This window comes from Mercenaria mercenaria, unplaced genomic scaffold (assembly GCF_021730395.1).
Source record: "Mercenaria mercenaria strain notata unplaced genomic scaffold, MADL_Memer_1 contig_2904, whole genome shotgun sequence".
In the NCBI taxonomy this organism is placed as follows: domain Eukaryota; kingdom Metazoa; phylum Mollusca; class Bivalvia; order Venerida; family Veneridae; genus Mercenaria; species Mercenaria mercenaria.
The window spans coordinates 32625-57851 of NW_026460994.1; the positions used below are offsets into that span (position 1 = coordinate 32625).

The 25227-nt window shown below is 35.0% G+C and overlaps 1 protein-coding gene across 3 annotated transcripts in view; it reads right to left on the bottom strand.

The window, feature by feature from the left end:
- Positions 1 to 25227, bottom strand: part of LOC123561119 (hemicentin-2-like) — a 41100-nt gene that overhangs the window by 3063 nt on the left and 12810 nt on the right. The window contains exons 3-16 of one of the 3 annotated variants that reach the window (XM_053533600.1): positions 24344 to 24661; positions 15516 to 15788; positions 13427 to 13699; positions 12791 to 13066; positions 9656 to 9931; positions 6326 to 6619; positions 4263 to 4601; positions 3645 to 3953; positions 2610 to 2729; positions 1441 to 1474; positions 1060 to 1113; positions 692 to 759; positions 409 to 433; positions 152 to 219 (exon numbers count right to left, since the gene is read on the bottom strand). In XM_053533600.1, coding sequence (XP_053389575.1) covers positions 152 to 219; positions 409 to 433; positions 692 to 759; positions 1060 to 1113; positions 1441 to 1474; positions 2610 to 2729; positions 3645 to 3953; positions 4263 to 4601; positions 6326 to 6619; positions 9656 to 9931; positions 12791 to 13066; positions 13427 to 13699; positions 15516 to 15788; positions 24344 to 24661 — 2727 coding nt within the window. Of the gene's footprint in view, positions 1 to 151; positions 220 to 408; positions 434 to 691; positions 760 to 1059; positions 1114 to 1440; positions 1475 to 2609; positions 2733 to 3644; positions 3954 to 4262; positions 4602 to 6325; positions 6620 to 9655; positions 9932 to 12790; positions 13067 to 13426; positions 13700 to 15515; positions 15789 to 24343; positions 24662 to 25227 lie in introns of all 3 variants that reach the window. The other 2 variants (XM_053533599.1, XM_053533601.1) reach the window with 2 other exon arrangements.

Consider the following 25227-nt stretch of genomic DNA (forward strand, 5'->3'; position numbering starts at 1 on the left):
TGGCATACAGAAAATAAATCTAGCAAAACCCGCAACCACCACACATCTCAAGGCTTTGATTAAAAGTGCTGATGTATGTAATGAAGTAACTTCCTTTAATATGAATTAAATTAGCTAAGACTACTGGAAAACTATATTGTATACTAACTACCTGTGGAAATATTCACGTATGTAGGAGATGTAGAAACTGCCTTTGGAAGGTTTTCATACTGGCTGTTGCTGAAATGGAAAGAAATCATATATTATGATTTTTGAATAAAACTGCTGGTGTTCATGAAAGCTATCGCGGCAAAACAAAATAGAGAAATAAATGTAAAGGTAATTGATGGCTGTGTCGTTAAAAGCTAAGTTTTTTTCTATTGTCTTAAAGTTTTGCTGTTTAGAAAGACATGGTACATTATAACTAACCTGTTGCCTGTGGCTTTGAGATCAACTGAAAATAATACAGAAAATGTATTATTTATTTGGAATATGTCTAAAACATTTGCTGTGTATTATACTATTTTTAAAAAATACAAACATAACATATTTATCACAATTAAAAACGTTTGCTTACTGTATGTATATATTTCTGATACAATTGTGATTAGTTATTTTGTTTGGTAAGCTCATAGCTATTTTCTAATATTGTTAAGTTTTACATTTTTAGCATAAAACAGAAAGTATTTATGTATCAACAAAATCAATCTACCTTTCAAAGCATCATACACATTAGTGTTTTCGCTGCCTGTGGTATGATTTAGATGCTCATACATCCTTCTGCAACAGTAAATTTTTTTTACATTATTTAGATGTTGTTTGCTACAATGTATTATCTAATTAGACAGCTTATCAATTATACTTTTAGACAAATTTGATATATGTTGAAATATAACTATATAACTATAAACATAGCATTCAAACCGATCAGTAATATGACATTTTGCGTTATGTCAAATTAAATCTGATTATTCACAAACTAGAGTCGAGCCTTCTCCATTATCGTTTAAAGTAAACTTAGGCATAAACCAGCTAAAAAGCCAATACCGAAATATTTAAGCCAGCAATTTTTCAACTTACATAGAATTATCTTGACCATCAGTTTCCACCTCTGCTTGATCCTTCTGCTTTTTCCTATCAAACGAAAACAGCCAATATAAAATGTCAAAGATGTAAAAGATTTCTTTCTTCTTTATGTCTCATGAGATCTATTTTGCACCGAATTTGAATGAAGGACCTTATACAAATGACAGGTTGTGTCAGATTGCACAGAATATTGTCACCGAGTAAGACCTAGCTGACCATGTAATGTACATGATTTTCCCATTTTGACTTCTTACCAGGACAAACCTATATTTATTGTGAGAAATCCAGTCATGATTTACGGGTTAATCTCGACTTTATGTACTTTATTCTTAAACTTCTTAAGTAAAACTAAAAAAGAGATTTATTATTATCTACCTGATTGCGATCTGTATTCTTGTCCTGATGGTGTCTTAAAATGAAAAGCAGATTAAACATGATTATCAAAAACATGACTGATTGATTTATTGTAAAGGTTTTTAATAGTTTGAAAATAAGTATTCCTAAGATGACACCTATTGCTGGTATGGCGATGATTTAATGTTTCTTCACACTGAAAATATGAGTTAACTGACCACAGGCAATTATTCTATAACATTTGGCAGTCATGAACTTGACCTTTTGCTAACTGACCCTCAAACAATAGTGGCCATCTGCTGACCACTGGCAAGCATCCTATGAAATTTTGACCGCTGTCGTCGTACTTGTATGATTCTCTACTGAACAAAGTTGTTCTTCCGGCTTACTACATGAACAATTTTATACATAACAGTTTAATATATAGCGATGTAAAAATAACCTGACTCCGGTAAGTGCAAAGAATTTGGTGAATGGTGAGATATCAAAATTTATACGATTAGGCCTGTTTTATTATTACACCTGTCTTTTAAATACCATTCACTCATTCATTTCATTTATGTATATAATAACTGAAAACAATGTCAATATTCATTTCTTTTTATTACAAAAGAGACAACATAGTAAAATAGAAAAGTGGAAACTCCACAGGTCGCTCAACACAACAAAAACGAAAATGTTGCAGGCTCGGTTTGATTGAGCCTGTTCATGGACGGTAGTGGAAATGCATGCTACCGTCCACGCCCTCTAGCCCCGGGTTGAGCAGAACTCAACATTTACACATGCTAAAAGTACAAAAAAAAACAATTTAGAGACATCCGCAGATGCGTTCATACGGCGGTGCACATGGAACCTTCAATGCTACACTAGTGTGTAATTCCATGAAAAGCGGCGTATGGTCCCCAGTTAAAATAATGGGTTTGCCCTAAACGAGAAAACAATGAGCAGAACTAAACAAACTGGAATTTAGAAAGGGGATCTGAGGTTATAGTAAGATGGTATTGAATGACTATACATGACCATAAAGAACATAGCAAACTGAACAAATTTTGTTTTGAGGAACAATATATAGCAAAACTTTGTAAGAAGTTAAATGTAATAATTTCCTGTATGGAATGACGTGTACATATAATGATAAGCAGAAGAACGAGACAGAACCCGCTGGTGCAAAAAGTCATAAAACAGGATACCTTTTGTGATAATTTCTCTCCGAACTAGGACCACTACAACTACTATCACCGCTATAACAACCACAGCCGAAATTGCTCCGCCCACAGCACCAGCTGTCACTGCTGCACTGTTGTCTTGCACTTCTGAAAAACATAGGTAAATGTTATGTATGGCATTTAAACTGTATCATCTTTCACCTTAAGATATATACTTTGAAAATCAAATAACTGCCAAAAACGTATTATAAAAGATAATTATTTTAAGCGTTAATTTTGTTAATTCACTATCAAATACTTAGGTGGTAAGACATAACTGATTTTAAATTTTTAAAACAAGAACACAGTCCCACGGGAAAAGTCACGTTCCGAGAATGTCACTCTCTATATTTAGAAACTATGGAAGACCGGTACGCCATGTTAATTACCAAATGCTAAATGCCCTTTTTGTTAATGCTAAATGCTAATACTTTAAGCATAAAACCCAATTTTTAATGTCAAATGCTAAGTACCAAATGATATATGCCACATACTTAATGCTAAACACCAAATTTAAATGTCAAATATTTAATGTTATATTTACCAAATGATAAATGCTTATTGCCAAACTATTCTCTAGGAGTTCGGAACTGCCGGTCATGCGAACATGGGACAGAAACTGTTTACTTCAAAACGATAAGAAACATGTTTTCACAGAGAAAAAGTTATCTTGTAAAAAACGCCAGTGAATCCTTTTACTGATACCTCAGCTCTTTTTTTTAATAAGCATTCACCAATAAGCATTTGGAATCTATTGTTCTACATTTCGTAAGTTACAACAGCATTAATCGTTTCATAATTGTCAATTGACATTAAGCATTTAGCAATTAGAATGTCACCGTAAATAACTACTGTTTAACATTCGGCAATTAACACGGTGCACCGGCCTTCAATAGGCAGATATAGATGTATACATCATAGATATGCATATAAAACAGATCGACTGATTAAGAAATATAGACAATGTAAACGAAACAAATGTGTAAAGAAATATGTTAAAGTTTGATTCTTTCCACTGACCTGTAATAGGAAGAGTAGTGAAATTATGGACTTCAGAGAAAGGACTATTTCCTTCACTGTTAAAGGCATACATCCGTACATAATACGTTGTTGACTCCTGTAGATTATGCAACACTTCATACATCGGTTCTTCACTTTCATCTGTCCCACCGTAAATTGTTTCCTCGTTTCTCCATTGTGTCCTATCAGTACTTAGCTGAATCAAAAATGTCTGGGCAAACCCTCCGTGGAAACCAGGTTTCCAGGAAACACGTACTGTGTTTTGTTGAATATTGTTTATAGTTATGTCAAATGCACCACTCGGGGGACCTTCAAATATGAAACATATCTCTCTACATAGACATGAAATGTTTGTGTTATGATCTTACTACAAAGTAAACGTTCAGTTATGTAATTTCATGTGCAAGCAAACTGCTTTAGTTAGAGAAACCTTCAAGATCCGTTAAACCGGTACAACTTAACTTATTTCTGCAGACAGTGCACAATACTAGAATTTAGAGTTCGTACGCTCGATCCTTGCACTATGCAATATTTGAGATATCCCAATTAAATTAAGCTGGAAGTGTAAGTACTAGCTCTCAGACTGAATACAGTCTACCAAAACCAAATATTACTTACTTATTGCATCAATAATAAACGGTGTAATAGTATTTCCAAGTTCATTTTTCAAAATTAGCGTGTAATTTCCGAAATCCTCTTTCTTCAAATTTGAAATCACCAGATTGCCCTGCATGCCACTTAAACTGACTTCTTTTCCATAGAATTTATCGCGCACAGTAGTTTCATAATGAGAAACAATGTATTTCTTGGCAGTATCATTTGTTATTGTCTGGTCATCGTATCGTTTGAAAGCAACTTCCTCTATGTCAGGAAAACTGTAGAACTGCAAACTGACATTTATTAGTCCACTAACTCTTCCAGCAAATATTAAAACGTGTGTGAGTATTTTAGGAAGAACTGAAAGAAAAGGAAAACACTCAGTTCAGCATAAACTTACTAATACATTAATGTCATTTAGGGCAACGCATAATCGTTATTAAATCAGAACAATTGCTGCTAAGATTCGCATCAAAATGTTTTAATGATGTATCATGTAACTAAGATATATATCTCTTTGTAGCGTTTGATGTATGTCTGCTAGAAATGTCACGTCTCTGAGCTTGACCTAAAACATCATGATGCCGGAAGTACACTATACGACGGTCGCCAAACTACAACACTAGCGCGTTGGCTAAAGTGGGTTGCTTTACATCTAGTTTACATCTAGTATCAAGCTAAATGAAAGTTTTGTCCATTATCTTTTTTTCTTCTGATTTTTTAACAAATGTAACAAATATCTCATATATAATGAGGAATATCTCAAGCAAGCATGTTTATGAGTGACCTGTACCCGTTCCATCGCTCAGCAATTTTACAGCCCCAGAAAGTTTAACATCATAGTTCAAAAGAGCTGCAAAATAACTGATAGAAATTGTCATCCTACCACAATGACTAAGTTTTTAATAGAAAATGCATGTTTTCGATAAATAAGTATACTTTTTCCGTGACAATTGGTATGTATATAAAGCGCTTAAAAATCAGCCTTGAGAAATATTGGTTATTAAAACCTACTCAGACCTATTACTACAAAATGGGGAATGATTTAATGCATTAACGGATTTATTTATGCAAGGTTACAGTGTATATTATGACACTGACAATAACCAAAGCAAGGATATCCTTATAAGGTAATACACCCATAACTGGCAATGTTTCAAGAGCTTCTAGAATTGTCAATTTCATAATAGTAATCCTCTGTGATTATTTGAAGGAATATTTGTCTTCTAGGATAAGCAAGACCAGCACCAATTTCGAAAGTTCAAACCAACTTAACAATAAACTAGAGAGAACATTTCTTCAAAGTGTCAGTACATCTATATTTCTTTATCATACGATTTGTATCAGATTAGTCAGTATCAATATTAAGCTATAATAACAGCAAACGCTAGTACAAATATTGTATTCAAATGATTATGAAGTATGATTACAAAATTGTGCTGTGTTTTTATAAAAACAAGTCAGTAAAGGGTGTAAAAGCAAAGCAGAGTGCAAGTTTGGACATCAATTTCAATTTACAATGTATATCGCTATATTGATTCGCAAAATATCATGAAGGTTTACTATTTATATTTTTCAATGGCGGAGAACAATAGAAAAGTAAAAGTAAATATGGGGTTTGAACCGACTACAGCAAAAAATGCCACTAAAATTCAATACAATTATTGATCGAGCCTATTTATCACTAAATCATGGAAACTTTCATTGATATTTTTTTGTCTGGCTATGGTAATAAATATATTATTTGTTATAAATGCAACTGATTTTTTTAAGTTGAATGAAATGCGGTAATGTTAATTGTTTGCCTTTGGGGATGCTATTTGCTACATTCGTCTTACTCGAACAGTCGAACAAATACCACTATGAATACACGTGAGCTAATGTATCATCGCTGCAAATTTGGTATCAAGGTAACGTCAATTAAGAATACAAATCTAAGGAGGGAAAGGGGTTATATATTCTAAAATTTTTTTTAGAGAATAAGCAGTATACCTACAGATAATCTGAAGCAAGCATACTCAGTTATGTGCAATTTCGAACCAATTCTCATCACAAGACCCATAATCAAACGTTTCCAATATTACCTTTGACTTTAACAGTCACTGATGAAACGGTATCTGCTGTCCTCACTCCATTGTTTACATAACAGGTATAAGTGCCAGAGTCTTGAAGCTGCAGAGATGGTATATGTAGTGTACTATATTTTGGTGTACCAATCACTTCTGTATGTGCATTAGGTACAGGGGTACCATTCCATGTTTGAGTTAACCCATTGTAGCTGTAGACTGAAGGAACTCCGTCTGCATCACATGATATACTGAGTGTATTACCCGCTGTTATATCTTCTGTTGAAAGCGACACAGTTACATCAGGCGGATCTACGAAATAGATTTATTTATTTACTTGTTCGTGAACACTACAATAACAAACAGAGGGATAAACAAAAGTATAATGACAATCAAAATCAAATACATGCAGCAGAAGTTACTTCGTCTAATATGTGAATGAGATCTTGAACACTTAAATACGAAATACACATATTTTTACCATCAAAAGTAAAATTACCATATTTTAGTAACTGGCGATCTTTTTCTAGAATATTTTGTCTACATTTACATTATTGTTTGCTTCAATACAGGTTACAACTTTAGAAACCACCACTAAGGTATGTTCATATGACACGGAAGCCACCGCCTTGTGATGTCAGGACAGAAGATTCCTGTGAGAAATGGGATTTATTGTGAATGCTTGTGCTTTTATAGAGATCGATGTTTGTGTTTCATTTTGGGTAGCTAGAGTCACAGTCATTGTTACTAAATATAGAACAAATAGTTTTAAATAATTTAGTTAGGAATGAGACGCTTACTACAGGACAGTAATTAAATGATATTGCATTTAAGTGCTTTTTGTAAGCAGATAATACTATTTCAAGGGTAAAACCTTTATTCCATTTGGCAGGCGATACCAATTCACTTAAATCGCTTGTTATTTTTGGTGTTATGGCCCTCTATGGACATTGAAATATTACGACTGCATCAGAATATTCTGTACTCAACTCATCCTACTGCTTTGATCTAACTGAATTGAAACTTCATGTATGTAATCAACATGAAATGAATCTGCGCATATTGTCAGGACTTCTATATTTTTCGAAATATTACAACAACAACAGAAGATTGTGTACTCAACTCATCCTAAAGTTTTCCTGCAACTGAAATGAAACTTGGCCTACATCGTCAAAATGGTGAGCATATTTTGTGACTTTCATGCTAGAGCACTTTATTGTGGAGTTATTGCCCTTTTTGTTTTTAAATATTACTTCAAAAATGAAATGATTTTTTTCGGTGTTCATGCGAAATGTACGACAGAATAGGATCGGCAAATCCATGATTGGCGCTAACGATGCATGTTTAAATTGCTGATCCTATTCTGTCGTTAACTTCGCATGAATGAATGAAACTTGATATAATAATAATATGCATAATTTTATCACTTTCGCATTTCAAACTGATTTTTAAAGAAAATCGAATAATTGGTAGATTTTTAAATATTACAATATGTTAATATGTCTTGCTCTTCTTTGGATGGCGACATTGGACACCGACCTAAACGAAGCATACCGGTGTATATTCTGTACAACTGAATAGTGTTTGTTTTGTGTCTTTTTTATCTCGTCATCATTTTTAATTTGCAGAACTTAAATAGATCTGCCCGAAGGCCCAGTAAAGGCAGATACTGACATAGATAACATGTGGGTAAAAATACGAATTACAGCAATCTACAAGGGTTTTTATAAAGGTCGCCACACAACCTCGACATATTCGACGGCACGGTATTACGATAGGAAGTTTGTTTGAAAACAGCGAAAAAGAACGAAACCATCGAATCCCAGTCTTTGCCTTACTTTCTGTGCAAGCTTAGAACCAGTGTCTTTTTGAGATGCCGAATTCTTCGTCGTTGACTTCTCTATAATTTTATTTTACAGTCTGTTTACTTGACTATCTTATTTTCTGATGAAGACATCATGAATTTTGCACAATATTTTAACAAGAATAAGATTTTTTTCTCAGTAAATAAGCAACTAAATATAAAATTGTCACATGTTCGTATGCATTTCATCAACAATATGTAACAACATTTTGAACTACTTCACATTTTACACTGAGAATTCACTGTTGTAAACAGTCCTGTAGAAGACTTACTTTTACGTAATCTAACCAAAGACGAAAATCCGATTAGATTAAAACTCGAATTACAGAAATTCAATACATTAAGACTAACATACTTAAACTAAATAAACCGTTGTCCGATCAGAGGGGATGAAACAAAACGAGATCTGCTTGATTTTAAAGGCAGAAAGGGTTTATTTCTCAATAATTAGCCTATTTTAATAAAACAATAAAATCGCAAAAATTGCAATAGCATTGGAAAGCTGAGAACCAGGTATTGCAAAATATGTAAACCCACGGAGACTCTCTTACTCTCTAAGTGAAATGTGCTTCTACTTTGTGTAACAGCTCGATGGTGTACCAGTATTATGTACTTCACTGATCTTTCAGTCTCAGTTATGTTCAGCATTACCAACGAGCTACTGGCTAGTGTTTTCAAAAAGCTAACCTTGTGTATATTATCTTGAATTAGTATCAAAGCCATAACATTATACAAGCAGTAGCGGCCTGTAGGATATCGGGCTTCACGATTGTGTCTATATAAATAAATATATAACGCAAGACTTCTGTAGCAGAAATATTGCACGACTTTAGGAGCGCAATATTAGCCCGCAAAAGAACAAGTGCATATTTCCCGATGCAAACCTAATATTCATTTTTTATAACATACGTTTCTACTCATATCTATATTATATAAATGAAAGAAGTGTATTCTTGAGCCAGGAAAAAATGAAAGTATCATCGTTAATGGGCTATTTACCGTGATAACACACATACAAATTTAGTAGCACATCCGATATGAAATTCAGATGTTAATAAGGAAAACAATGACGTTTCAGGTAGGATAAAGCCGAGTAATAACTCGCATCACTGCTGTATACAAATATGCATATATATATTAATGTCATTATTCTTGGGTTTCCAGTCACATTAACACAATTGAGGTCATTTGGCGACTTTTACAGCTTTCTATAATTGAGGAAAGCTCAGGTACCTCTGTAGTCATTGTTTTAGGCATGGGCGGGCACCTGGGTTAACTGCTGACCTTCGTAATCCAGCTCGAGCGAGGTTTCAATCCATTGCCGGTAAGGGATAAGTGGTTCAAAGTCAATGACCTCAACAACTCGGACACGGAAGCACCATATAAATGATCAGAAAATATTATTGGACTTAGGTTCTGTCATATATACTTTATTTTCCTTTCCTGATATTCTGACCTAATTGGAAAAACTTGTTTTTACTTACATTGAATAATAATATGCAAAATTGCAGTTTGATTTTTGACATATTGTACAGTAGCTGTGTTTTTGCAAAAGCACTGGTAATTTCCAGCTTGGTATCTTGTCGTCTTTACAAGCTGAAATTGTCCATTTTCCCCGATAGCACTATTTGATGAGACGTTACTCCATGTATGTGAGCAAGAAGGATAACATTCTGATTCACAAGATACTGTAGGTGATGATCTCCCTTCTGTTAATGTCAATGGAGATACTGAACTTATGGTGCATGTATCAGGTCCATCTGTAATGAAAAATACAACAGTCGTATATGAAATCAAATGTATAAAAGATCCTTTACGGACAGAAAAAATAACGACTTCCACTTTCTCTATTTGACTGTCTATGAGAAGTAATGAAATGTGAAACACCCTTCGTGCCCTCTATCAACGACTTAAGTTGAAATCTATTATTGCAAATACACTGAATGGACTCCATAATCCATAAGAACCAGAGCACAGACCAAGTACGAGGAGTGGGGGGTAGCGTTTTTACGACAATCACACGACACTTGAACACATGGGTTGTGATACTTATGAAATATTCACGAAAATCCTACAGAAAATAGAAGCAAACAAGCAAAATAACAGCAGACTTGCGTTTACTAAGTCTGTTCATGAGCGGATATGAAATGTGCAACACACTCATACCCACTAGGACAGGTTTAAAGGAAATTATATTACACATATAAGTATACAAGTCGAAACCGCTTACGGGTAAAACCAAGTTTGATACTGAGCCGTTGCACTATTTTAATGCAATTTGTTCTGTCAGGTAAGAGGAGTACTTCGGATACGATGTACTCATTTGACATTTAAAACGCAAGAAAACATATACAAAAAACGCTAATAGAATATGTATAAATAAGTTCTGATTTCGATTCTAATATGAATTTTATTGTAAAATTTAGATCAAATATGACAGAACTGTTTCTTTGCGCATGCATGCGCCAACTGTTAGGTCGTCACGCTCTTTGTTTATGCACGCCAGGACCGGAAATGGTAATACGACCTGCGGAAGAGTTCAATTTGGGCGCAAAAGATTTATTGTGTAAAGCGAATAAACAACTTAATATTTGTGTAAATTAATCAAGACAGTTGTTCAATGTGACATTTCGTATTGAACTTGCTATTAAGTAAAAGATTTGATCAAATTTGAAAGCGCTATTTCTAGATGTATACATGGCGCTAAATATCACGTCGACGTGACGTCAACATTATATCGTTGTGATGATTAAAGCATTGTTAGTCATATTAGAATACTACTTACAATTTTAAATCATTATGTATATATTTTTGCCATAAAGTTCTTCTTGGTGCCGTTTTATAACTACAAGGTAATGTTAGAAATCTGAGTACCACATCAAAAAATAACTTCCAAATAATCTATATTAAAGTGCCAGTTTCTTCATTATCAGGAAAAAACAGTAAGGTTTCTGTTAGAATACCTTAGAAGAACGTTTATTATATATACTCTCTCTCTCCCTCTCTCTCTCTCTCTCTCTCTCTCTCTCTTGTCTCATGTCAAAATTTACACAATTGTTACATTCTGCTGGTTTGAAAGCAAATACACGTAATCCAAAGAGAATAAACTATGACAAAACGTTAAACAAGAGATGTCGGAGGACAGCAACGGTCGACTATTCAACAGCATTGTCACTAAAGAAAGTCATCTGCATCAATACAGAAGTCAGTAAGGGGGCATACATTTGTTAAATGCAAAACAGAGTTATGGAACCTTTACAATGCAAATCAGTTCCTCACAGTGAATACGGTTGTAAAGTTTCCATCCATTCCCACAATCGGTTACTGCGAACAAAGACGAATGAATAAGTGCAACAACTCCATATATTCTTCAAATAGTTGAGTAAAAAACAATGAAAACAAGGCAGTCTGAAAGACAGCTAAATCCCCCGCCACTGCTATGGCTAGTGAAAGGGTAAACTTTTGACCTTTAGCTGTGACCTTGACCTTGAACTGACATGGCTGACTCATAAATTCTGCACATCGTCTTGATGAGGTGATCATTTGACCCAAGTTTCATGAAAATCCTTCAAGGGGTTTAGGAGATACAGCTCAAAACTTTGACCTTCAGTTGAAACCTTGACCTTCAGTTGACATGGCTGACACATGAGTTCTTGATGAGGTGATCATTTGACCCAAGTTTAATGAAAATCCTTCAAGGGGATACAGAGTAGACACAAAATGAAAGGCTCAAACCGTTGACCCTTAGTTGTGACCTTGACCTTGAGCAGGCATGGCTTACTCATAATTTCTGCACATTGTTTTGATGAGGTGATCATTTGACCCAAATTTTATAAAATTCCTTCAAGGGGTTTAGGAGATATAGAGCGGACATGAAATGGAAGGCTCAAACCTTTGACCTTCAGTTGTGACCTTGACCTTGAGCCGACATGGCTGACTCATAAGTTCTGCACATCGCCTTGATGAGGTGACCATTTGACCAAAGTTCTATAAAATTCCTTCAAGGGGTTTAGGAGATGTAGAGCGGATACAAAATGGAAGGCTCAAAACTTTGACCTTGAGTTGTGACCTTGACCTTGAGCCGACAAGGCTGACTCATGGGTTCTGCACATCGCCTTGATGAGGTGACCATTTGACCCAAGTTTGATGAAAATCCTTCAAGGGGTTTAGGAGATATAGAGCGGACACAAAATGGAAGGCTCAAACCTTTGACCCCAAGTTGTGACCTTGACCTTGAGCCGGTATGGCTGACTCATGGGTTCTGCACATCGTCTTGATGAGATGATCATTTGACCCAAGTTCTACAAAATTCCTTCAAGGGGTTTAGGAAATGTAGAGCGGACACAAAATGGAAGGCTCAAACCGTTGACCTTGAGTTGTGAACTTGACCTTGAGCCGACAAGGCTGACTCATGGGTTCTGCACATCGTCTTGATGAGGTGATCATTTGACCCAAGTTTCATGAAAATCCTTCAAGGGGTTTAGGAGATATGAAGCGGACACGGAAGTGTTACGGACAGACGGACGGAAGGACAGAAGGACGGACGGAAGGACAGAAGGTCGGACGGAGACCATTCCTATAACCCCCCACCACTTGTGGCGGGGGATTATTAAACTTACATCTAACATGTACGATAACATCTGTAGCCGCAGAGCCACTCTTTCTCGGATTTGTAGCTGTACATGTGTATGTTGCAGCCTTATATTTGTCCAATGTCCCAAGTGTTAAAACTCCAGTGTTACTGACTACAGCGTTTGTTCCAGACTTTTTCCATTTATAAGTACAATTTGGATAGCACGCTGTAGAACATGTGATGTCATGGAGACGTGTGCCTTCATTCTCTCTGTAAGTTCTTTTTACAGGACTCAATTCTACTGAATCTGTATCAGGACCATCTGCAAATGAATGTAAAGAGAAAATATCAAAGTTTTATACACAATGTATAATATTTGTTTAATAGAGGCATGTTTAGCATGTATTTTCCATTACCTTAGAGAATTACCAAATGCACTCCTGGCCACATTATGATAAAGGTATCAATTTCAATATTTAAAATTAAAATACTTCAAACTTAGTCATTTAATATTCTTTGATGTATTTTCGAAAACTTACAACTATCAAATTAGATTTTAAAAAATATCCTTCAATAAAACTTTAGGTATATTTTTTAGTATTCAGTGCTCTTTGTTTAACATTTAAGCGCAGATATATTAATGTATGGTCAATACGGCAACAGTTAAGCTCAATATACTTACATATTACAAAGACATATACTTGTTTCGTAACAGATACAGTTGTTTGAGAGCGGGTTACTGTACATGTATAAGTGGTGGCCTCATTCCTGTTCAAAGCACCAAGTGATAACACTCCATTGTTGCTGACTACTGTATTATCAGGCTTTGTCCATTTATAGTTACATTCTGGATAACAATCAGCAGCACATACAATGTCATCAAGACGGGTGTTCTCAACGAGAGTATATGTTGTATTGGCAGGTGTTAGGGTTGTTGTACTTGCGTCTGGACCATCTATAACAATAATTCAAAACATTTTCTATTCTGATGTGACTTAAAACTAACGCATAAATTTGTATTACATTGAATTTCCGTAAATTGATTCACCATTAAGAATATCCAGAAAGTCATTGACTACATAATAACTAGACGCTACATAGAGCATCACAATTTCCTTTGTGAAAATACGCTCGGCGTTTTGCTTAGCACGAATTATAGCAAATATAGAACAAACATGTTACACAAGTCGCACTTAAGGAAGAAAAACAATACCATTAAATAAAATCGCATTTAGTGTATAATCATAACTGAAAGTCAAAATAGTTGCATGTATCAGCTCCAGTTTTCTTCGGTAATGTTTACTTTTGACGTTTTGATACTCTAAACATTTCTTTCGGATACGTTAACGTTCAAATGATCCTCTCACACAATTATTAAGTTCTTGATCGGAAACCGTTCTAAGTATTAAGGTCACTGTGACCTTGTTCTCTGGCCTATTTATTGCCAAATATATATGGAATTTATGAATCGTCTCCTGGCCACTTGCTGTCATTTTACATGTCTGATGATTGTAGATCACATAGTCATCAGGTTATTGTTCTATCGACCGACAGGCCGACCAACATCAGCGGAAGCAAATACACCCCCTAGATCGAAATGGTGGGGACAGACACAAATGTATAAACGACAGGAGGGCAAAGATGACTCTAAATTGTTCATATGAATACCTGCGCAAGTTAGTAGTATTTAAGGTTTTAACATATGTAACAATGTAGCAATTTTTACTTAGTCAAAGCTCGAGGTGTGCTCTGGCGTTTTTGGTGATTTTATCTTTGTCGGCAAAACGTATTTGGCACCCATACCCCCCTCCATCCCCCACCTCGACACGTAAGATGATTCGCTTACTGCTAATGACAACTAACGATTCGACCACTAATTATATATCATCTATGTTAAGTTCGATAAAATCAAATACATTGATGGTGATATCATGTGCTGGAGATAAGATGTCTAACGCTTGAGGTATGAGGCGCTCGAGGTAAGATGTCGTGCGTCCTTGATAAGTCATTACGTCGTTTTCCGTTTACGACCTTATTTTCCGGTGATTTGTTTGAAGTTATTACTACAAGAAAGAGTCCTACAGAGAAAGTACTTCGTTTCGCTTTATTTATATGTAATATATGGCATGCAGAGCCTCGCTATCCACAAAACAGTGATATTTTCATCTGCATCTATAAGCAGTGGTAGATTATAATAATAACCTTGCCCAGATGTTTTAGGAATATACAATATATTCAGTTTCAGAAAATAATGGTTCGAATTAAGGAGATTTGGATCAACTTAAGGGTCAACTCTATCAAATCAGTGAACTTTTAGTGATAACTGCTCTACAATTTTGACCTCCAATGAATTAACAACTTTTGTGTTGTTTTATAATTTTTCACTCATTATTCGTGTTCGAGAACCTTTAAGTAAGATAAGTGACAAATCGTACGAACTAACTGACATAAGATATTTGCAAGATACCAATAACCAAATGATTGTGCAGATGCCAAACCTAGCGGAAAATTAACCTGTTAAACATTTTTTCCTAAACTGTGGGCTAGTAGCTGTAGGGCAAATTGGAGGTTATATATTTGGATCTTGCTTATTATCGAGCCTGTCAGATCTTTAGCTATATAATGATAACTTTGAAAATGGCTTAAAATTGCAGGCCTGTATGCGCTACGTCTTGTAGCGGAAAACAAATGGCCGAGCATATTGTCGTCAATAAATTAATATTGAAGTACAAAATATTCAAATCAGTAACACTGAATAAAATCATACTTACATCTTACAAATATGGAGACAGGTTTTGTTTGCTTACTGCCTGTTGTAGGATTGCTTACTGTACACGTATATGCACCAGTTTTAGTTCGGTCCAGCGAACCAAGTGATAGAGTTGCTCTATTGACTGCAGTATTGCTTCCTGATTTAGTCCACTTATAGTTACAGCTTGGATAACAATTACCAGAACATTGTATATCATTTTGACTATCACCCTCATTGCGTGTATACGTAGTTATAGAAGGTATCAGCTTTATTGTGCTGGGATCTGGCCCATCTAGTTATTATAAAAATGATACTGTAAGTCTATGTATTAAGGTCAAATATCCAGTGTTAGTCTAAGTATGAAAGCCACAGGTCTAACTGTAAGTGACTAAACAGTCAATTGCCACAAAATGAAATCCAGTAAATATACATTTCATGTGAGAATATACATTTTGATATTACTTCAGTCAACAGAACTCTCACACTTTCTAAACGTAGATTTCGCAAAGAATGTAGTTTCTTCGATTTTGCGAATTGTGAATTTCGTTTTAAATTGCAATATCATAACGGCGTGTGACGTCATTTACATGTTTCTTTTCTAAATATCTAATCTGATTTAGTATTTCAAATAGGCGAACCATAAGAATTTTTACATGAAGATTATGCTATTCTAGTGGAATATAACATATTATAATATTCACTTTAATTTAAAAATAATTGTTAAACTTTGATAGAATCTTATTGGGACGTTGGTATGTGACATGCATTTTTAGACAAAATTATTTCGAACACTTGACCTGTTGTAGGTCCGTTAATGGGTGTATCATAAAGTTCGGAAAACAGTTTTCGTTAAAAAGTTACGCCATTTTAAAATTTTGTTTCGGACTTTCTACACCTTTTGTGACTACATTTTTTCTTAAGTTTAAGCTTGCATATAACGATAACAATGCAAGTGGAGCCTTTTTTATCGCAAACGTGATGCATACATTTCTCCCCTGAATGTGTTTATATGATTGACTTTTTTGATTACTGATGAGGCTATTCTAATCGCGTTTGATTTAAGGATTGTAGTAACACTTTTTAAATTGTTTGAGATATTCATATTTTATATTTTCAGTCAAAAAATAAAACACAATTTGAATGGCCTTAACAGGAGCCGGTCTCGATTATTTTCAAACTTAGAAGACTGAATTTTGGTTCTTTCAAACTCAATATTTTAAGTAAAAATAAAAACTTCGCAGCAAGGCCTCCTGTTTGCAGTTCTGTGCTGTACCTACTAATCAATAAGGCAACCGGATTGGCTGTTAAAAGAGATGATTGCTATATATTGGTACAACATGTGTACCAACAATCTACATGTTTGCTTCTGTTCTCACTGAAGTATTAAAATAATTGCTTGCTTCTTAGTGATACAATATGATTACTTACAATTGACATGCACTACAACTTGCTTTCTCTCTGTTCTCACTGTAGCATTTGCATTTGTTACTTCACACGTGTATATGGCAGCCTCTGTACGAAATAATGTCCCAAGTGATAACACTGCATCGTTGCTGACTATCGAAGCTCTATTTGCTCCTGGTTTGGTCCACTTAAAGTTACATCTCGGGTAACAGTCACCAATACTGTATGCGTTGATGGTGAGTTGTCGACGCCTACGTTGATGAAATACAGTGTGCCCCAGGGATCAGTGCTTGGTCCAAAGAACTATATCATGTACACTAAACCCGTGGGTGCCATATGCAGACGTCATGGACTTCTTCATCATTTCTACGCTGATGACTCTCAATTATACCTATTTTTTAAGCCGATAGAGGCTGTGGCCAGAAGTGAAGCTTTGCGCCGCATTGAGAGCTGTCTGGCTGAAATTGTCTCGTGGAAGAATTCCAACATGCTGAAGCTCAATGCTGATAAAACTGAGGTAATGCTATTGACATCAAAGCGTAACTCCAAGTACATTGATGACGTTTCTGTGAAGGTCGGTGATTCTGTGATAAAATCCACGAAATGTGTTAGGAATCTTGGAGCAGTATTTGACAGCGGTATGGATATGGAACAACAAGTCAACTCGGTGTGCCGGGCTGGATATGCACAACTTCGCAGAATAGGTCACATCAGACGGTATCTTACAAGTGATGCTACAAAAACCCTTATAAACAGCCTGGTTACTTCACAGTTAGACTACTGTAATGCCTTGTTAAGTGGTATACCAAACAGCACACTTAACAAGTTGTAACATGTCCAGAACACTGCAGCTCGCGTAATCACTAAGACGCCCCGTCGCAATCATATAACACCGGTTCTTAAGGAGCTTCACTGGTTGCCAGTGAAATACAGGGTGCAGCACAAGGTTCTGACCCACATCTTTAAGGCTTTACACAATCAGTCCCCTGCCTATATTAGGGATATGCTAGAAGTGTATAAACCGGTCAGGACCCTAAGATCACAAGACACGCTGTCACTGGTTATGCCAAAATCTAAAACCATGATGTATGGCAATCGCAGCTTTTCGTGCACTGCTCCAAAGCTTTGGAACTCCCTTCCTGTCAAGATCAGGGAAGCTGACACGCTAGCTGCTTTCAAAAGCCTGCTCAAAACCCACTTCTTTGTACAATATTTTGTTAACTGACCGATACATTTATGTTTTTATCTTGTTTTTTAAATTATACTTGTTTTCATTCATGATTTTTGTTAATGTGGAATGCATTATCTTTGTATACGTATTTGTTTGTATTTTTGCAATTTATTCTGTAAAGCACTTTTGAACGTGTACAAGAGCATGAAAAGAGTGCTATATAAATGTGGTATAATAATAATAATAATAATAATAATAATAATACACGTTATGTCATTTAGAGAAACATTTTCATTCAAAGTATACTCTGTATTTGCTGGGGCAAGTATTGTGGTGTTCGAATCTGGACCATCTGAAACGATATTAATGGTTTCAATACTAGTGGATAACTGGTGCCATAATTCTGAAGATGTATTGGACATGCACAATATTTCTGAAGATGATTTGAACATAGTGTAGTGCTGACATCTGGATATTTCACAATAATACATACAAAAAGATTTTCAGGGTAAATAATGTAACTATTTTCTGTTCTTGAGGTTACATTGCATATATAAAGAGTCATGACTTTGAAACGAATTGTGGAAATAATTCACACTGCAGTAAATACAGAAGTATATTTAATGGAAAAATATATGTCATCATTGACTAAGAACAACGTAAAATAAAAATGGCAAATGATATGTTCCAGTTCAAACGGTATCATTAAATATCTAATAGTGAATTTGCAATTAAAGTAACCATTTCTGTTCGCTGCAGTAAACGATGATTAGTCTGTATAAGATAGTGGTGTATTGAAAACTTAACAATGACATTATTTTTTTCATGTCTTGATACTACTACAGGTACAACTCAGGAGACAAAGTTAAAAAAGTTGACTTACAAATACCTTAAGTTGTTAAAAGTGTATGTCATATTTTAATACACACCGAAAATATAGATAAGTATCTTAATGCTTCTGGTGTTAGAAACATATGTTTACATCTTTTTATTTCTTGGAATAAATAAATAAATAAGTGATCGTGTTACTCCTTTCATTCTGTAACTTTAGACAAAAAATAAACTGTTGTTGTAAATTTACAACTGTAATGTGTGAAACATTGTCAAAAATAGACGAATAGAGCAGCTTATGTATAAATAGACGATAAAAGTTTACCTAAAATTATTATCAGATTATCCACGACGACAAATTTTAAAGGCATAAATAAGCAAGAAGAGTACATGCATATGAAGGATACGATAATGAAGGCGGCACATTTCTTTAAACAGAATACAGACGGAACAGACTGTTGAGAGAAAGTTACATCAGCAGATGATGACAAATTAACACCAGCTGTCGAGACAGACAACCGTGACATGAAGTGATTCTGTTGTCAGAATATTAGGCTCAATGCAAGACTTTGACCTAACAAACATATTGACAAAAGCACTTTATAGAAACGAAGATCGGCGTTATCAAATCATATGCAGCAGGAACTTTTAACCTTGGTGGGACTGTCCCATGCGACAGAAGGGAGGTCTGATGAGTACATATAAAACGAACTTTTACGCTGAAGTATGTTGAGCAAGAGTTGTTAAACAAAGTGTAAGTGCAACCTAGAGAGCCATGTAATGAAGTTTCTAACGGGCATTGTCGAGGACAATCACATAGTATCTAAAGCTGAATACAGGGACACCAACGATCCATGGTAAAAACCGTTAGGAAAGAGTGGTTGTCCGAGACAGTGTTGTTATGTTATGTGGTGATATACATCCGTGCCCTGGTCCTATGGCTAGTGACCCAGAACAATCTACAAATAATTTTCATTTTGTTCATCTAAACATCAGAAGCCTCCTCCCCAAAATCGACGAATTACGTATTTTAGCCAGAAACTGTCGAGCAGCCTGCATATGTGTAACAGAATCATGGCTTGATGAAACTATTTTTGACTCAGAAATACATATTGATAACTATATTCTCAAAAGAAAAGATAGAAACAAACAAGGAGGTGGTATATATGTGTACATCAGAAGTGATTTGGCATTAAACTCACTGGATGATATTTGTCATGATGAACTTGAAGCTCTTTGGATTGAGATACTTTTGCCTAAAACTAAACCTTTTATATGTGGGTGTCTCTATAGACCCCCAAAACAGTCTAGCTTTTATGATATTTTAGAAAATGTTTGCTCATCAAATTCTTGTTTTAATGAGAAAGAATGTATACTTTCAGGTGATGTTAACACGGATGTTTTAAAGGGTTCAAAATGTGCTTTATTAAAATCTCTACAGTCTTTTATTAACATGTTCAGTTTTCCACAGGTTATAAAAGATTTTACCAGAATAGGTAATCAGTCTTCATCTATTATTGACCTAATTCTGGTTACAGATATAGAGAAAATCTCGCAATCTGGTGTTCTTCATATTGGTATAAGTGACCATTCACTTATATACTGTACAAGAAAAATCACTAAAGATTTTATAAACAATCATAATACTGTCAAAGTGAGATCTCTAAAAAACTATAACAAAGAGGATTTTCAGATGAATTTAATTAACACTGATTGGTCACCTGTGCTTCTATATGATACTGTTATAGATGCATGGTCAAGTTTTAATTACATGTTATTGTCAGTGATTAATAACATTGCTCCATTGAAAGAAGTAAGATTAAACAAAGAACTGAGCCATGGGTTACTAATGAAATCTTACAGTATATCAAGGACAGAGATAAAGCTTTTAATGCTTATAAGAAAGTCAAAACCCCTGAAAATTATAAAAAAAAATTAGTATACTGTGCTAAAAGAGACTTTTTTAAAAACTCTATTGTTGATAATGAAAATGATTCTAAGTCTTTGTGGAAGACACTCAAGGAATTAGGTATGCCATCTAAAGAAGGTGAAGTTCCTCTAGAAATATTGGGTTGAATATTGATGGTGACATTGTTTTTGATAAGCTTAATGTTGCAAACCATTTCAATACTTTCTTTTACAACTGTTGCATCAAATCTTGTCTGTAAATTGCCAAAATCTTTGGAACAGTTTGGTAAAGCTTTGTTGCTAATTTCTATTTCAAAAAAGGCATTGTCCACAATAGTTGTTCCTTTTCTATTGTTACAGAAAACAAAGTATTGAAATACTTGAATAAACTCAGTGTTAGTAAGGCCACAGGTATTGATGGTATTTCATCATGTTTTGTCAAAGATGGAGCATCCATTATTACTTGTCCATTTATACATGTTATTAATTTGTCTATAACGCAAGGAGTTGTGCCAGATGATTTGAAAGCTGCACGTCTTGTTCCTTTATATAAAAAAGAGTGTTAAAACTGAAGTAAGAAACTACAGACCTGTTTCAATTTTATGTATTATTTCTAAAATATTTGAAAGAATTGTATATGACCAACCTGAAAATTATTTGAGTAAACAGAATTTACTATACGAGTTTCAATCAGGTTTTTGAAGTTCTTTTTCAACAGATACAAGTTTAATACATCTGTCTGTATGTTGGCATGATTCTGCTTGATTTGCAAAAAGCTTTTGATACAGTCGACCATGCTATCCTTTCAGACAAACTCAAAATGTCAGGTTTTAGTCCGGATGTTATCAGATGGTTTCAATCATCTCTATCTGGTCGACAACAATGTATAGACATATTTGGCATTCTTTCGTCATTTGCAAATATCACATGTGGTGTGCCTCAAGGCTCTGCTGTTTTTAATTTATGTTAATGACATGACAGGTGTTGTAAATAACAAACTTTTATTGTATGCAGATGACTCTGCCATTTTAGTGTCTGGCAAATGTAAAATAGAAATTGAGGGTTTGTTAACCCAGGATCTTGAACGAGTTAGTAACTGGTTAGCTGACAACAAATTGTTATTGCACCTAGGAAAAACAGAATCAATTTTATTTGGCTCAAAGCTCAAATCTCAGGTTAAAAAAGAGTGCTAATCTTCATATAGTATGTAATGGTACGGTGATTAAGCACACCAGCTCTGTTAAATATTTTGGTGCTATATTGGATCAATGTTTGAGTTGTGAGACCATGGTCACATCAATCATTAAAAAAGCAAATGCAAGACTTAGGTTTCTGTACAGAAAGCAACAGTTTTTATCACTTGTACACTAAGAAAATGTTAGTCATGTCCTTAATCCAATGTCACGTGGACTATGCCTGCTCTGTATGGCACTATGACATTTCTCAGAGTCTGAAGAATAGGCTCCAGGTTACTCAAAACAAGATCATTAGGTTTGTCCTTAGACTTGATCAAAGAAGTCATATTGATACAGAACACTTCTTACAGTTGGGCTGGTTACCTGTCACAAGAGGAGTGGAACAAATAACTCTAAATCACGTTTCTAAAATACATTCAGGTTCTGCCCCTGATTATATGAATGAGTATTTTACTCAAGCCAGTTCTGTACATAGTCACAATACCAGGTTTAGTAAAGGGTCATGCTTCAGCATTCCTAAAGTCAAAGGATTTGGTAAAAAGTCATTCAGCTATAATGGTTGTTCTTTGTGGAATAATTTGCCACATAATGTTAAAAATTCTGCAAACATGCAGCAGTAAAACACTGTTCAAGGTTTCAGTAAAAATCATCTTGTACATAGCTTGTTGTTACATTTGTCTTTTCTAATTATACTGTGATTGTTTACTGTGATATTTTCTAAACTGCTGAAAACTTGCTCAAGTTAACACCATTTATTACAAAGTTGTTTTGCCTTGCTAGGATATGCCATCATTCATCCAGGACCACAATGGAAATAAGGGGTTTCACATTCCCCTTTTTTGTGTCATCCTGGGTATATGAATACATGTCCTGGTACATTTTTTCCTGCAGTTATTGGTATTTTAAGTTAGTAATGATTCTTAATTGTCTTTCAATATGTTTTAATTCCTAGTCATTGTATATGTGATATTTGAAATCGTTTTAATTTGTGTGGTACCATTTTATGTGTTTTATATACTGAAATAAATCAATCAATCAATCAATCAATCAAGAGACACCGGGAATTTCCAATACAACAGAAACCGGGGGAACCCTTTATGATTAAAACGTGTGGTCTTAAAGGAAAATTGAAAATCATAGCCACATAGAGGATGTTAATACAATGTGCTGCATAATGAGGTAGCAACAGATGACGAGGGGCGTCAAGAGGATATGCTGCTATTAAGTTAAACTACTTTAACAGAAGTAAACCACTCCCGAGAGTGAGAGCTGACCACACTTGCACTTCTGAGGGGAAGACCTGACATCATTTAAATCATCGTCTTCGTATGACTTTTATGCAAAAATAGCGATAATACACTTTGTTTTATGTATCAACGTCTGCAGAAGCACTTGGGATATGTTTTGGACCAACTCCGCACGGTCACAAACATTCCCGCGTGCTTTTGCAGACGTTTATACACTCAAACGTGTTTCCCTACATTATTGAGAAGGCAGAGCAGATCACACTGAGACCGCACTATAACTGTTGAGAAAGCGGATAAACAACACAATTATCGGTGACACAGTCAGCAGAAAATATATCTTTTGTATAGAGAGACCATACTATCATTTCTAAAGAGATTGCTGGAGTGGCTTTTAACAGATGTTACTAGTGAAGACATACAACTCGATCACTACCTGTACGTTACACCTCTGAATTTAATACAAAACCCAGACGTGACTAATATGATTGTACGTCGGCTGTTTAACGATACTTGATAGTGCAAGCCACAATCCCTACCACCGCCACTGTACAGCGAAACAATATGTGCACTACTAACAAACAACTTACTTCCAGTTACAATGTGGGAAAGGAGACATTGATGGCCGAGTACAGATTCTGCTTCAGTATCCTGTAAAGGTATCGACTACATAATTATATGTTTTCTTAGGTTTCATTCCTGTATATGCTTTGGTCAACATTTGTTCTGATTAACATATTATGCTACCGTTCGCCCAGAGGAAATTACTTTTATTTACACTGGTCTGTTAATTGTTTAAAATGATCCTCAGCTGTGTGTTTTCCGCTGACTGTTCCGAGACGGTACACTGTTTTTTTGATGCGCATTTTTGTCCTCGTCCATTTATTCATTTTGTCTTTGTCATATTTTGAGTATACACAAATTATGTACAAAACAATTTTTATACAACGAGTAGTACATTTTATTTTAGTACATATGTTATCTTTTTGTTTTGGTTTTGTTTTCTGTTTTAGAGGAGTGGGATTGGGTGAAAGTTCTAATAATCATGCTAGACTGTTGTCCACTTCTTTAAAAAGCAGAAATAAATACTTACATATTACTTTGAATAAGATCTCGTCACTGTAATCAGAAGTAAAGCCAGTAACACCATCTCCAAATTCTGTAGCACCGCATTTAAAGCTCTTATTGGCATCTTCTTTAGTTACAGACGTTATAGTCAGTGTTTTCCTTGAAGCTCCATACTTGTATCTAGTATAGGAAGGATTCATGATATCATTCACTTTCCAGTTGTATGTTAAACTAAGGGTGTGGTTTGTTGGATAGGTAGTAGATGAACTGTTGCATGTTAGTTGACTGTTTCTTCCCAGTACATTGTTGTTGTCATGGGAAACAGTTGCCTTCCGTGGTTTACCTGAAAATGTATAAGAATTTTTTACTGCTCCAGATTTTAAAGTGTAGCAATGACATATACCATTTTTCCAATGCATAGTATGGGTATATGTTCCAGTCATAGCGGTTCAAAACATGTCGAAAACTCTCAGTTGTAGTCATAATGCTGAACTATTCTAGGTTCGAAAACTGCCCTGCTACCTTCTAACTCTAGAACTATCTCAATCTTGGCCTCTAATGGAGTATATGACCTATACCTACACGTTCGTGTAGGTTATGGCTATATTACGTTGCCACAGAAAAAACAAGGGCAGGGAATACCAATATGTGGTCAAAATGTTTAGACAAAAAAAAACATGCATGTACTATATTCTGTTGTCTATATTTTCTAAATAAAGTAAAAAAAACTCATGTACATAAAGCTAGCTCCCTTTTAAACTATAAGGACGATGTCGAGAAAGCCATTTTCGAGATATTTGTCCCGAGATCAGAATTAAAATGCTGTTACATGGAACTACTTTTTATTCTATAGTGTATTTTTTATTTCTCATCTTAGCACATCTATTGATTTAATGCATTTCTACAAAA